Here is a 13863-nt window from a genome sequence, read left to right on the forward strand (position 1 = left end):
AATATTAATGCAGCGTTTAAACTTTAGGTGTTTGAGGAAGATGCCCTTAGCTGGGAAGATAAGCTGAACCGTATCATGGCACTCTTCGATGTCTGGATAGATGTCCAAAGGCGATGGGTGTACCTGGAGGGTATCTTTACTGGTAGTGCAGACATCAAGCACTTGCTGCCTGTGGAGACGCAGCGGTTCCAGAGGTAACTTTTTAATTGCTTTGTTCTTTTCTTGCCCCTCCCTTGGGGCACCATGTGGATAGGCCTGCAACTTCATGACTTCAGTGTAGCACTCTCTAAGTTGAAATACTAACTGTATTCTTACCTGGTCCAGCTGGATTACAGCCCTGCTGTTAGACATAAGTTCATCAAGCAAACAAATATGGCAAGAGGTGCATGTATACAACTGTGACAGAAAAAGATTTATAATAAACAGGCTGATGTACAATTTTTAGAAGATGATTGGGATTCAGATGGTTTTTCTTGCTAGTTCCAGTCAGCTACATCAAGGATTTTTCTGGCATTGTGGCTGCAACAAGCAGGCTGATTTCTGTTGCTGCAGCCTTGAGTCTCACCCTTCAAACGTCATTTTCTTCCTCTGCTTTAAGTTGCTCTGGTCATCCTTATTCATTCCACACACTTCCAGTCAGATCAAAAAATCAGATTTATGCATCTCTTCAGCAAATAAAATAGACCTTCAGCAGTGGAACTAATAGATTGAACATTGCAAAAAAGTTAGATTTTGTTGTTGTAGACTTGAGGTAGATGAAGAGCTGTTTTGAGATTTTAGCCTTGTGTTCCCTAGGGCAGCCGCAACAATTAGAGAGGCAGTGGTCATTTAGAGACTAATAACTGTGGTGTTCTGCTGGCTTGTGGTTACTGAGTTTGCACTAATACTGTGTTATTTTACTTGCAGCATCAGCACTGAATTTCTGGCACTCATGAAAAAGGTGTCCAAATCTCCACTTGTGATGGATGTTCTTAACATTCAAGGTGTGCAGAGGTCATTAGAGAGACTGGCAGACTTGCTTGGGAAGATACAGAAGGCACTGGGAGAATATTTGGAGAGGGAGAGGTCCTCTTTCCCTCGGTAAGAAATTGGCTTTAGTTGACTCTTGAAGTAAAGTAATTAGATGTTTCTGTGCAGGAATTAATGTACTGTTCCGTAAAGCCTCTGCCAGTTTTTATGTATTGCATATGTATAAGATGTTATGACCATTTAAATCTGTGTTGTCTAAATACAGAATTCAGTTATAGCTGCTACTCAGGAAGTGGGACTAAAACTTCCCTTACTTGCTCATCTGTGGGTGGTTGTAGGATTCAGATATTGCTTAAGGAACCATTGCAGCTGATTTCTGTAAACTTACAGGTTCTATTTTGACCTGCTTAATTCTGGCATTTGATTGAAGGTGTCTAAATTTAAGGATTGTGTCTAAACTGTCACAATCCAGTATTTAGGTCATTGGTTCTGACTGAACCTGTAGTCCTTGACTAGTTTGTCACTTAGCATGAGAGAGTAAGGGTGAGGGAGGTACTGAGTGGGAGTTCTCCCTCCCTAATAGACTTAATTCAATCCCATGCTCTACTGTGGGTGTTTCAAGGAGGGATAGGTAAAGAAAATGATCCACAGTATGGAGCATGTATACACTTTTGTATGGTACAGTCCACATGAACTGACAATCTTAGAACTGAAGTATAACTTCTAGCAAATGTATGGTTCATGCACTCTTGCAGTGTTGGGGAAGTGAGGGTCAATTAGTCCCATATAGTGGCCATCTATGAAGCATAAATACATTAAAAGTGATAGTTGGAGTTCCGATATAGATCTAATTCTATGTAATTATTAGGTTTTATTTTGTTGGTGATGAAGACTTGCTTGAAATCATTGGAAACAGCAAAAATGTTGCTAAGCTGCAGAAACACTTCAAGAAGATGTTTGCTGGTGTTTCTAGCATTATTCTCAATGAAGAGAATTCTGTGGTTCTTGGGATATCCTCACGTGAAGGAGAGGAGGTATAGCTGCATTGTTTCTTTTTAAATAAAATTCTGAAAATAAGTGAACGTGGGCTGACTTAAACCTAATTCTTGCAGGTGCTGTTCAAAACACCAGTCTCCATCACAGAACATCCCAAGATCAATGAGTGGCTCACTCTTGTTGAGAAAGAAATGAGAGTGACCCTCGCTAAACTGCTTGCAGAATCTGTTACTGAAGTAGAAATCTTTGGAAAAGCAACTTCAATTGATCCAGCAGTCTACATCTCTTGGATTGACAAATATCAGGTATCAGTATGGAACGCTTAAGCATACTGCAGCTCGCTTATGTCAGTGAGGAAAACCATCTGATGAGGATTTTTGTTACACAGGCTCAGCTTGTTGTCCTGTCAGCCCAGATTGCATGGTCTGAGAATGTCGAGTCAGCCCTCAATGGTGCGGGTGGAGTTGGAGACAACAGTCCTCTCCAGTCTGTGCTAGCTAATGTTGAGGTCACACTCAATGTCCTGGCAGACTCTGTGCTGATGGAGCAGCCACCTCTTCGCAGAAGGAAGCTGGAGCACTTGGTAAGTAAAAACCTCCTTTCCTCTTCTGGGTTTGCAGGTGAGGATTTTTTAAAGTTTAATGAAAAGATTGATTAGTCTAAGACGTATTTTTCCTTTAGGAAAAAGTTTCATGCAATTTAAGCACCTGCATCAAGCCCTAATCCTGTAGGTGGTGGTGGTTTTTCACTCTAGTCAGCTTAATGCATGACAGCATGTTATAGACTAGCTCACTGAATTTATCTTCAGACTAGCTCTTCCAAATGTGGAAGTTACTGATTTCTTCATTCAAAAGTAAAATTTCTCATTAAGCTGCTTATTATTGTAATTATTATATGCTGTTGTTTGTAGATAAGGAGTGGGGGGGGTGGTAATTTAAAATCATCCTGGGTTATTTCTGTAGATTTTTAGAGGGAAATATCTGGTCTGGTTTAGGAGTACTTGTCTTCATAGTTTCTGGCAAGTAAAACATCTAGTTCAGTAGTGTAATGGATTAACAGACTAAATAGACCAGAGTGCTTTGCTGAAAGCTAGGGAAGTCCTTAACAAGAGCAGTCAACATTGTTAGTTTTGTCTTTGTAGCAACAGATTTTTAAGGCAGAGACTGTTGGTAGGTCGTGATTTCTAAGTGATGGCAATTTACTATGCTAATCTGAAAAGCTGTAGGATTCCTGGCTTTATTAGCAATGGCTTGTATTACTGTGGTCTAAGGAGTTCACTTCATTCTCCAGATCACCGAGTTGGTGCACCAGAGAGATGTTACAAGATCGCTGATCAAAAGCAAGATTGACAACTCCAAATCCTTTGAGTGGCTCAGCCAAATGCGGTTCTACTTTGACCCAAAGCAGACAGATGTGTTGCAACAGCTCTCCATTCAGATGGCAAATGCCAAATTCAACTATGGCTTTGAGTACCTTGGTGTTCAGGATAAGCTAGTACAGACTCCTCTTACTGACCGCTGCTACCTGACAATGACACAAGCCCTAGAGGCAAGACTTGGAGGATCACCATTTGGTAAGTTTGTATTGAAGTACGATGAAAACTTGAGACAAGTATATAAACTCTTATCCTCTCTAATATATAGCTTTAATGTAAACATGCAGAACACTTATAACGAAGATATTGAAGAGCAAAACAATCTTTGTTTTGGGGAAAGTTGTAATAGTTTTAGGTTTCACTGAACCCTCTTGTCAGGGACCATCAGAATCAGGATGCTGGCAGATTACATGAGTAGGCAGTGGTACCTCAGATGATAAACAACTAAAACATGTCTGTCCCACTTCAAAAATAGGTCCTGCTGGTACTGGTAAAACGGAATCTGTTAAGGCTCTTGGACATCAGCTTGGCCGCTTTGTGTTGGTTTTCAACTGTGATGAAACATTTGACTTCCAGGTAAGCTGTTTGATTAAAAAAATGTTGTCTTTGCTAACAAGCAATATGAATCTCTTCAGAACTCTGAAACAGCTAGCAGTGTTTATTTTCAAGATGATTATCTATAAGTCTTAACTGAGCTGATATCTATTCCCCCCCAGCAAATGGAAGGAAAGGAAGAGGAAGTACTGGGCAGGGGCTTAAGACTGGCTTTAGGGAAGTAACATAAACTGGTTAGTTTGCATTGATAGTACTGGTTTAATGGAGAACAGATGAGAGTGTGAGACTGCCAGAATAGCTGTACTATTACCAAATTATCCTTTGTGACATAACTGTGGAGTTTGCCTCAGCATGTGAAGGATTCTTCAAAACTAAGAAAATTTATCCAGATATTTAAAAATTAATGACATCTCCAAACTGAGAACCAGATGAAATGCCACTGTAAACTGGAACAGAGCAAACATCCCAAAATAAAAACCTCAGTCAGGTGTATATATATAAAAAACAACATAAAACATGGACAAGGAATGACAATAGTTCATGGACTCCATCAGGTTGCCCATCTGGTTTTATTTTCTGTACAGCTGTATGTCAGTCAGACCAGGGGTCCATTTAGTCAACATTTGGCCTGTAGTGGTGACTGTAAGTACCTAGGGAGTAGTAAGATCACAGATAATACGTGAAACTTCCTCCTTGCCCCCAGTCCCCTTCCTACCTCTGACAGTTGTGAGGATCAGGAGGTCCCAAGTTGAGAATGGGTTACTCTGTTCATGCTCCAGTGAATGTTTCTCCAGGTACTCATTTCTCCCCTTAAATCCACATGCAGACTTGCTTCTATAGCTTTCTCTACCAAAGAGTTCCACTGCATTACTATGCACTTTATGAAGGAGCACCTTATTTTGTCTTTTTAATGATTCCTTAGTTCTTGTAGTGGAAAAGATAGTGAACAGCTGATTCCTGTTCATCCTAAACCAGTAGCTTTTAGACCTCCATCATATTCCCTCATGTTGCCTTTTGCTGAATCCTACCTTGAAGGTTGTTCTTTAGGTGGAAGCCTTATCATACTCTGGCCATACAATTTGCTCTTCTGAAGTGTTTTGTAATTCTAGTATCCTCCTTACAATAAAGGACTAGGACTGCACCTGGCATTAATGGTATCAGCAAACAAAACATGCAGTGGACTTACATTGACTGTTTTCTGAGTACACTGCAGTACAGCATGTAGTAATAGGAAGCTGTGATCATCTTCTGTGATTCTATGAAGCAGTGAACATCTGAAAGTCTTTTAGAACCCTTTCATAACTCTTACAGTACTACAAAGTATAAATACAGCTCCTTCCTGCCTTGAATGCATTGTATAAAGTGCTCTTCTCTGCTCCCTTTGCCTACGCATAGGCGAGAGTGATCATGCAACTTCAGTGAATTTTCCCCTCTATGTGCAGGCAATGGGACGCATCTTTGTGGGACTTTGCCAAGTGGGTGCATGGGGCTGCTTTGATGAGTTCAACAGACTGGAGGAGCGTATGCTCTCTGCCGTTTCACAGCAAGTTCAGTGCATCCAGGAAGCCTTACGAGAGCATTCCAACCCCAACTATGACAAGAGTACGTAATTATTAATTCCTAATAGCGTCATACAGCATCTCTAACATCCTTCATGCTGTTCTGTTGCTCAGTTGCATTTCTCACAAACAATCCAAGGATGAAGCCACTTTCTATCAAAACTTAAAAACTTGAAGTAACTTTCAGCTGGTAGAAACTTGTATTTGAGTTGCAGTACTAGAGGACCTGCTGTCCATTACTGTAGGAAACTAAAATAGAATAAAGTATGAGTTCTGTTCTCAGGGTGATTGATCACTGACTCAGGTGTAACTAAATGCACTCTCTTTTCAGCTGCAACACCTATTACTTGTGAGCTGCTGAACAAACAAGTCAAAGTGAGCCCTGACATGGCGATCTTCATCACCATGAATCCTGGCTATGCAGGCAGATCAAATCTGCCTGACAATTTGAAGAAGCTGTTCCGTAGCTTGGCAATGACAAAACCAGACCGTCAGTTGATTGCCCAGGTCATGTTGTACTCCCAAGGGTTCCGTACAGCTGAAGTGCTTGCCAATAAGATAGTACCATTCTTCAAGTGAGTAACAAGTTTGGCTCCAGTCAGTAAAAATAGAGCTTATTGTTCAAAGCTATAATGTTCTTTGCAACTGACTAAGCACGTCCTGCAGCAATCATTTCAAGTAAACAATGACATTTACTGAGCGTTGTTTTGGTCCCTATTGAGAATCGAGTTGTATTTTGTCTGTTTTGCTTCTTAGGCTTTGTGATGAACAGCTGTCCTCCCAAAGTCACTATGATTTTGGCTTGAGAGCACTGAAGAGTGTGCTGGTTAGTGCAGGTAATGTGAAGAGGGAGAGGATTCAGAAGATAAAGCGGGAGAAAGAAGAGCGTGGTGAAGTTGTTGATGAGGGAGAGATCGCTGAGAACTTACCAGAACAAGAGGTAATGTGTGTGTGAGCTCTTTACTTCTGTGATAAAGTGCAGGATGCACACTAAACAAATAACACTGCAGTGTTTACCATTTAGTGTTAAGCCATGCAAGCAAAGTAATGTTAGTTACAAAAGGTGGTAATTTGATAGCTTAGGAGCACCAAGTTAAACATGTCTTAGGAGTCCCTGAATCATAGTGAAAGACTTGTTCTTATGAGGTGGTGCATTCATAACACTTATTGCTGCTCAGTTCTCAGCAGTTAATACCAAAAGCATAGTGAAGAGGCATAAGAAACTACAGTGGTATAAACTGAAAATCAATAGGAATTCATTGTGTAGTTTCAAAGTTGAAAACCCCGTCAATGGTTGTTTTTACCAACACCACCCTGGTCTGGTGCTTTATCAATAAAGTCTTTAGTGACGTATTCTTTGTCAGACACATTTGGTAAAGAGAACTTAACAAAAAATCTTAACCAAAACATGACTCTCTCTGCAGATCCTGATCCAAAGTGTATGTGAAACTATGGTACCAAAACTGGTTGCAGAAGACATTCCATTGCTGTTCAGTCTCCTTTCTGATGTATTCCCTGGAGTACAGTATCATCGTGGGGAGATGACAGCCTTGCGAGAGGAGCTTAAGAAAGTGTGTCAGGAAATGTACCTTACCTATGGTGATGGAGAAGAAGTTGGTGGCATGTGGGTTGAAAAGGTAAAATACAAAACTGAAAATGTGGAACTGAAGTTTATGTATAAGACTAAACTTCCTTTTTTATTATGAAAGGGTGGAAAGCTTTTTCCTTGTCTTAAGCAACAAATACGTAGAAGCTTAAATTGACTACTGAAGTTAAGACTTAATTGGTACATCATTTCTTCTGTCACAGGTTCTTCAGCTGTATCAGATTACACAGATAAATCATGGATTGATGATGGTTGGTCCCTCTGGAAGTGGAAAGAGCATGGCTTGGAGAGTACTTCTGAAAGCCCTCGAACGGCTGGAGGGTGTGGAAGGTGTTGCTCATATTATAGATCCAAAAGCAATCAGCAAAGATCACCTCTATGGTACTTTGGATCCAAACACCAGAGAATGGACAGATGGCTTGTTTACACATGTCCTGAGAAAGTGAGTCTTTAATAGCACAAATGAAAAATGGCCACTGCCTTTGTGCCATGGATAATCTGGCCTTACTCAGTCTTTGTTCTCTACTGCAATAAATATTTCCTTTAATGTAGAATCATAGACAACGTGAGAGGTGAACTACAAAAACGTCAGTGGATTATCTTTGATGGTGATGTAGACCCTGAATGGGTTGAGAACTTGAACTCTGTTTTGGATGACAACAAACTACTAACTCTGCCAAATGGAGAACGTCTCAGCCTTCCACCAAATGTAATGTTACTTTTTTTACATTATGTTTACGTGCTGTCCTATAAACTTGTTGCTTTTACCTTAATCCATACTAGTGCTGTCCCTCTTTCTCATCACAAGCGGAGTAATACTGATCTCAGGTTGTGGTTTGCTGGAGTTAGGAGCTTTTGTGGAAGCAAACATTTCACACTGTATTTACTCTGACCCTGTAAGACAAACTTTGTGGATTATATAAAAGTCTAGGGTAACAGTCAATAATGATGAACTTACCTTAGGATAGTTTAATGCTGCTGTTGATTATTCAGAGGCTAAATACAAATTAACTTATTTTAAAATGTCTTTGTTTTTTGGGGGTGAGTTTTTTCTTTGGTTTTGGTTGGTTGTTTGTTTTTACTTCAAACTCTTGTTTTAAATTTCTACTCTTTAGGTGCGTATCATGTTTGAGGTACAGGATCTGAAATATGCCACTTTGGCTACTGTGTCAAGGTGTGGCATGGTCTGGTTCAGTGAGGATGTTCTCAGTACAGACATGATATTCAATAACTTCCTGGCCAGACTAAGAAGCATTCCTCTGGATGAAGGTGAGGAGGAAGCTCAGCGAAGGCGAAAGGGCAAAGAAGATGAAGGAGAAGAAGCAGCATCCCCAATGTTGCAGGTATAACTTAGATTACATTATGGGATAACACAGTAAAAATGCTCGTATCACAAGTAGTACAGTGTACTTAGAATTTATGACAGCCTATCATAGAAAAGCTGACTTCCTCTTTACACCTTTTTTCATTTTTTTTTTAAAGAATGTTAAAATATGAAGCATTTCAAACATTAAACAATTATTTCCTGCTGCCTGGTAATCAAATGAGAAGCAAGTGCTTTGAGCAGTGTTTGTCTTCCCCAACAGATTCAGAGAGATGCTGCAACAATAATGCAGCCATATTTCACATCTAATGGCCTGGTAACTAAAGCACTTGAACATGCTTTCAAGTTGGAGCATATTATGGATCTCACCCGCTTGCGGTGTCTTGGTTCTCTGTTCTCCATGTTGCATCAAGCTTGCCGCAACGTAGCCCAGTACAACGCCAATCATCCAGACTTTCCAATGCAGATAGATCAACTAGAGCGTTACATCCAGGTAAAAAAATATACTGCTAAGTGACAGCTGTGTTTGACGTGTCAGTATAGCAGCTAGATTTGATTTATTGTTCATTAAGTTTTGTTCCGTTACTCTAAAACCAATAGCTGCTTTTGCTGCTTCTTACAGAGGTACCTGGTCTATGCAATACTCTGGTCTCTTTCTGGAGACAGTCGTTTGAAAATGAGAGCAGAGCTGGGAGAATACATTAGGAGAATCACCACTGTGCCACTGCCAACTGCACCCAACATACCTATAATTGACTATGAGGTAAACCTTTCTTATGCTAGAAATGTTGCTCTTTTGTGTTCTTAGAAGCTTGCTTTAGGTTTTGGAGATGAAACTGCAAAATAAAACACTAGACTGTCTTAAATTTTACAGTTTCACAATTCAGTGAACAAGCTGCCTGTTTAAATAAACACATCAAATTTGGTGCCCCAAACTATTGTGTGGTTTAAAAAACATATATTCTCTTTGGTTGAGCTATAGTCCTGTTCTAAATTGTCTGATCATGTTTTTGTGCTCCTAGGTGTCCATTACAGGTGAATGGGTGCCATGGCAATCCAAGGTTCCTCAAATTGAAGTTGAGACACACAAAGTTGCAGCTCCTGATGTAGTAGTACCAACCCTAGATACTGTTCGCCATGAAGCATTACTGTATACTTGGCTGGCAGAACACAAACCTCTAGTACTGTGTGGCCCACCAGGTTCTGGAAAGACCATGACCCTCTTCAGTGCTCTCAGAGCTCTGCCTGACATGGAGGTACACAAGAGTGTGTGCGTGCACGCAGATGTGTGTGTGTGAATTACAGAGTAGTACCGAGTCTCTAATCTCCTTAAAGATTAAAGCAGTCTTGATTTAGCTTGGAAATTATTTGCTAGCCAGAATTCAGTGATACCTCCACCTCAGTCAGTCATGTGTATACATAGCAAAATTATGTTGAGCAGAATCTAAATTTATGTCTCAAGATCCTTAACCTAAAAGCTACTTCCTTCCTTTGCCGCTTCAGTAATGCAGGAGTGTTCCACCATTTAGTATTAAAAATCTGTGGTAATGTTTAAGAATAGCTCTCATCCTTCAGTGTATTTAGGTGGAGTAAAAGTTATATGAAGCTGTGATGTCCTAAGTACAAGGTCGGGCAGGAGGCGTCGCTGTATGGTAAATGGAGAACCTGCAGTGGGAAGCAATCAGAATACAGGCAGTAACCTGAAATATAGATGGTATATGTACTACCACTGTGGAAAGCCAAACATCGCTGTTTTCAGGACTCTTGATATGCTCTCTTTCAAGCCTTAGTGTGTTTTAACCATTTCTTTTCACTATTCTCTTCTTAAGGTGGTTGGACTCAACTTTTCTAGTGCTACCACTCCAGAACTGCTCTTGAAAACTTTTGATCACTACTGTGAGTACAGGCGTACACCTAATGGAGTGGTGCTGGCTCCTGTGCAGTTAGGAAAGTGGCTGGTGCTGTTCTGTGACGAAATCAACTTGCCGGATATGGATAAGTATGGCACACAGAGAGTCATATCCTTCATAAGACAGGTTTGTTTTTCTTTGTAAGCAACTATATCATAACAGTTATTTTCAGGGAAATACAATGTTCCACTGATTTTATTTTACTTTTTTTTCCTGCAGATGGTGGAACATGGAGGATTCTATCGTACATCAGACCAGACATGGGTGAAACTGGAGAGAATTCAGTTTGTCGGTGCGTGTAATCCACCTACTGATCCTGGAAGAAAACCTCTCTCGCACAGGTAATGTATCTAGTAAACTCTATATAGCAACAGTCAATACTTCAATTTTCACCCCTATTCTATGTGATCTGTTCTTTATACACTTGTTTAACACCAGCTGTGCTGAAGTTGTGTTCCTTGCTTTTGAACTAACTGCTAGTTGGTTCTTATCCTGCCAGCCAGCCAGTGGAGTCATGGTTGCGCTTCTTGAATAACCTAAAATGCTGTGGATACTTCAGAATACTTTTTGGTCCAAGTCATTAAGGAGCAATCAAACCAACTGCAGTTACTGCTGATAATTTTGAATTAAGCAGTTACTTAGTTTTGGCAAAAGATAATGAAAATAGTACAGACTGTAATTTGACCTTCTGGGCTATGTAATATGCTAATCTTACAGATTTTTACGACATGTTCCTGTGGTTTATGTGGACTATCCTGGACCAGCTTCGCTTACTCAGATATATGGAACGTTCAACCGTGCAATGCTAAGGCTGATCCCATCACTTCGCACATATGCAGAACCTCTCACTGCTGCTATGGTAGAATTCTACACAATGTCTCAGGTAATTTGTTGAATACAACCCCAAATTCTAATTGGAAGTCTTCCTTTTATGCTGAATCACTTAACATGCATTGTTTGCCTTTCATATGGTTAATTATGTGTGCAAGAACTCAACTAATTACTTGAGTTCTGGTGAAAGCCACTGAATGACACTAGCAAAGCAGTATCGTGTATCACAAGACCTGTAAAAATATGGTGCAACTTTGGGATGAAGTAACCAATGGTATTTGAATTTTTAGGAGAGATTCACTCAAGACACACAGCCACACTACATCTATTCACCTCGTGAAATGACTCGATGGGTGAGAGGTATATTCGAAGCATTAAGACCACTAGAAACCTTACCAGTTGAAGGCCTTATCAGGATTTGGGCCCATGAAGCTTTACGTCTCTTCCAAGACAGGTAAAATAAACATGAGATGGGGGGCAAAAAAAAAAGGGTGCAAAATGAATTTTCCCCACTCCTTGCCAACTTTCATTAGAAGACCAAACTGAAGTGTCCTTCATGTTAAATAGCTGGAATACAAATGAGAATATTTTCCCTTTGCTTTAACTTAACACTATTGGGAGTTGTATCTATGCAAAGCAAACATACTTTAGTGGTAGCACTGCCATGTGATCTGACTGTATCTTCCCATTACAGAGGATTTGTAGTCACTGACTTTTTTCTTTATCCAGACTTGTAGAAGATGAGGAGAGACGCTGGACTGATGAGAACATTGATATGGTTGCTCTGAAGCACTTCCCCAATATTGACAAAGAAAAAGCAATGAGCAGACCTATCTTATACAGCAACTGGCTGTCAAAGGTAAAAATAAATAAATAGAATAGTTTGTGAGCAACCGAGTGATGCTGCTCTTATGACTGTATTAACATGATAGTCGGTGCCCATCATTTTGTTAAACTGACCTCTAAGAAGTTCTTATTATGATTATCTGAAGTGAACTCTACCACAAAGTTAATAGCTGTTATGCCAGGGATACTATTGTAAGATCTACCACAGTAGATAAAGGCAGTATTAAATAATATTTCTTGAACAGGATAACACTCCCAGAAAGTTACTGAGTTATTGCTTATGGAATCTCTTGGATAAGGCAGTGACCCTTGAACAACGTTGATACTGTAGACTTCATGGTGGACTGTTTCTTGCAATCTGAAGTGATCCAACTGGGCAATCTGTAGGAGTCCCACTGGGTCAAGGCGAAAGTCTATCTACCCTGCTACCCATCTCTGTTACCAATAGCAAATGCCTAGGAGAGGCTGTTTAAAATAAACGGGGGGAGTGAGGGGGGAGTAAGTCTGTCATGCTACTTCCTAGTCTGTTTGGTGACTGGTGGCACAGGCTCAAGCTATGATAGGTTCAGTAGATAATAGTGTTTAAACCCCATGCCACTGTCTGTGGCACTCTAAGCTGTGAACGTGTTCCTGTGCAAGTTAAATGAGTATAGCATTCTTAAGCTTTTGTAGGGGATTGCTACTTTAAGTATTCTAATAGTTCTGCTTTCATCTACTCATAAATTGATCCCTAAGCAAAATTCCCTTAATCTTAAATTCCATACTCTATTGACTGATTCTTTTAGGATTATATTCCGGTGGATCAAGAAGAATTAAGAGACTATGTAAAAGCTAGGCTTAAAGTCTTTTATGAAGAAGAACTTGATGTACCACTTGTTCTGTTCAATGAAGTCTTGGATCATGTGTTAAGAATTGACCGGTAAGTGGAGACTTCAGTTGCTGCTCATATAAATAGTATTTAGAGACTTGTTCTAAAATAGAGTAGCCTGAGTACAGACTAAGAATGGAGCTCGATGCTGTTGTTGTCCATAGATTATCTACTTCTAGCCTCCAAATAGCAGGATCCTCACTGGAAAGATGTGTCAGTTTTGGTACTAATTTGAAGTTTAGATGCTCCAAGGAAAAGCTTCAGTAAGTTGATAACACTCGATAAAAACATACTTGTTTACGTGCTTTTTCAGAATCTTCCGTCAACCACAGGGCCACTTGCTGCTGATTGGAGTCAGTGGAGCAGGGAAAACAACTCTCTCAAGATTTGTTGCCTGGATGAATGGTTTGAGCGTCTACCAAATTAAGGTTGGCATGCTAGTTTCACTTAACAAAAACTGTTAGTCAAAACTTGCACTTCCTAAATATTGACTCCTAAAAAATCCCCTTAAAAGCTAAAACAAAATGTTAATAACCAATGTTAAATCTTACTAGGTTCACAGAAAATATACAGGTGAAGATTTTGATGAAGACCTTAGGACAGTATTGAGACGTTCTGGCTGTAAAAATGAAAAAATAGCTTTTATAATGGATGAGTCAAATGTATTGGATTCTGGATTCCTGGAGAGAATGAACACTCTCTTAGCCAATGGAGAGGTAAGAAGATTTTAAGTAAATACTTTAAGCACCTTTTTATAACTATAAGCTACAACAAAACTATCTTTTGAATTAGGTTCCTGGTCTCTTTGAAGGAGATGAATATGCCACCCTCATGACTCAATGTAAAGAAGGAGCACAGAAAGAAGGTTTAATGTTAGATTCACATGAAGAACTCTACAAATGGTTTACCAGCCAAGTTATTCGCAATCTCCATGTTGTGTTCACTATGAATCCATCTTCTGAGGGCCTGAAGGACAGGGCAGCTACCTCTCCTGCGCTCTTCAACAGGTAATTGCTGTATATTC

General features: G+C 39.9%; 1 protein-coding gene across 1 annotated transcript in view; it reads left to right on the forward strand.

The window, feature by feature from the left end:
* DYNC1H1 (dynein cytoplasmic 1 heavy chain 1) overlaps nt 1-13863 on the forward strand; it is a 46995-nt gene that overhangs the window by 14545 nt on the left and 18587 nt on the right. Inside the window, exons 22-47 of the mRNA XM_072865616.1 lie at nt 28-194; nt 907-1080; nt 1838-2003; nt 2082-2270; nt 2354-2548; nt 3256-3538; nt 3816-3916; nt 5338-5497; nt 5786-6029; nt 6211-6394; nt 6879-7091; nt 7264-7502; nt 7613-7769; nt 8176-8403; nt 8647-8877; nt 9007-9147; nt 9407-9640; nt 10214-10420; nt 10514-10635; nt 11012-11177; nt 11416-11579; nt 11855-11984; nt 12757-12890; nt 13153-13267; nt 13394-13555; nt 13632-13846. Of these exons, the coding sequence (XP_072721717.1) occupies nt 28-194; nt 907-1080; nt 1838-2003; nt 2082-2270; nt 2354-2548; nt 3256-3538; nt 3816-3916; nt 5338-5497; nt 5786-6029; nt 6211-6394; nt 6879-7091; nt 7264-7502; nt 7613-7769; nt 8176-8403; nt 8647-8877; nt 9007-9147; nt 9407-9640; nt 10214-10420; nt 10514-10635; nt 11012-11177; nt 11416-11579; nt 11855-11984; nt 12757-12890; nt 13153-13267; nt 13394-13555; nt 13632-13846 (4721 nt within the window). The remainder of the gene's footprint in view (nt 1-27; nt 195-906; nt 1081-1837; nt 2004-2081; nt 2271-2353; nt 2549-3255; nt 3539-3815; nt 3917-5337; nt 5498-5785; nt 6030-6210; nt 6395-6878; nt 7092-7263; nt 7503-7612; nt 7770-8175; nt 8404-8646; nt 8878-9006; nt 9148-9406; nt 9641-10213; nt 10421-10513; nt 10636-11011; nt 11178-11415; nt 11580-11854; nt 11985-12756; nt 12891-13152; nt 13268-13393; nt 13556-13631; nt 13847-13863) is intronic.

This window comes from Ciconia boyciana, chromosome 6 (assembly GCF_034638445.1).
Source record: "Ciconia boyciana chromosome 6, ASM3463844v1, whole genome shotgun sequence".
In the NCBI taxonomy this organism is placed as follows: domain Eukaryota; kingdom Metazoa; phylum Chordata; class Aves; order Ciconiiformes; family Ciconiidae; genus Ciconia; species Ciconia boyciana.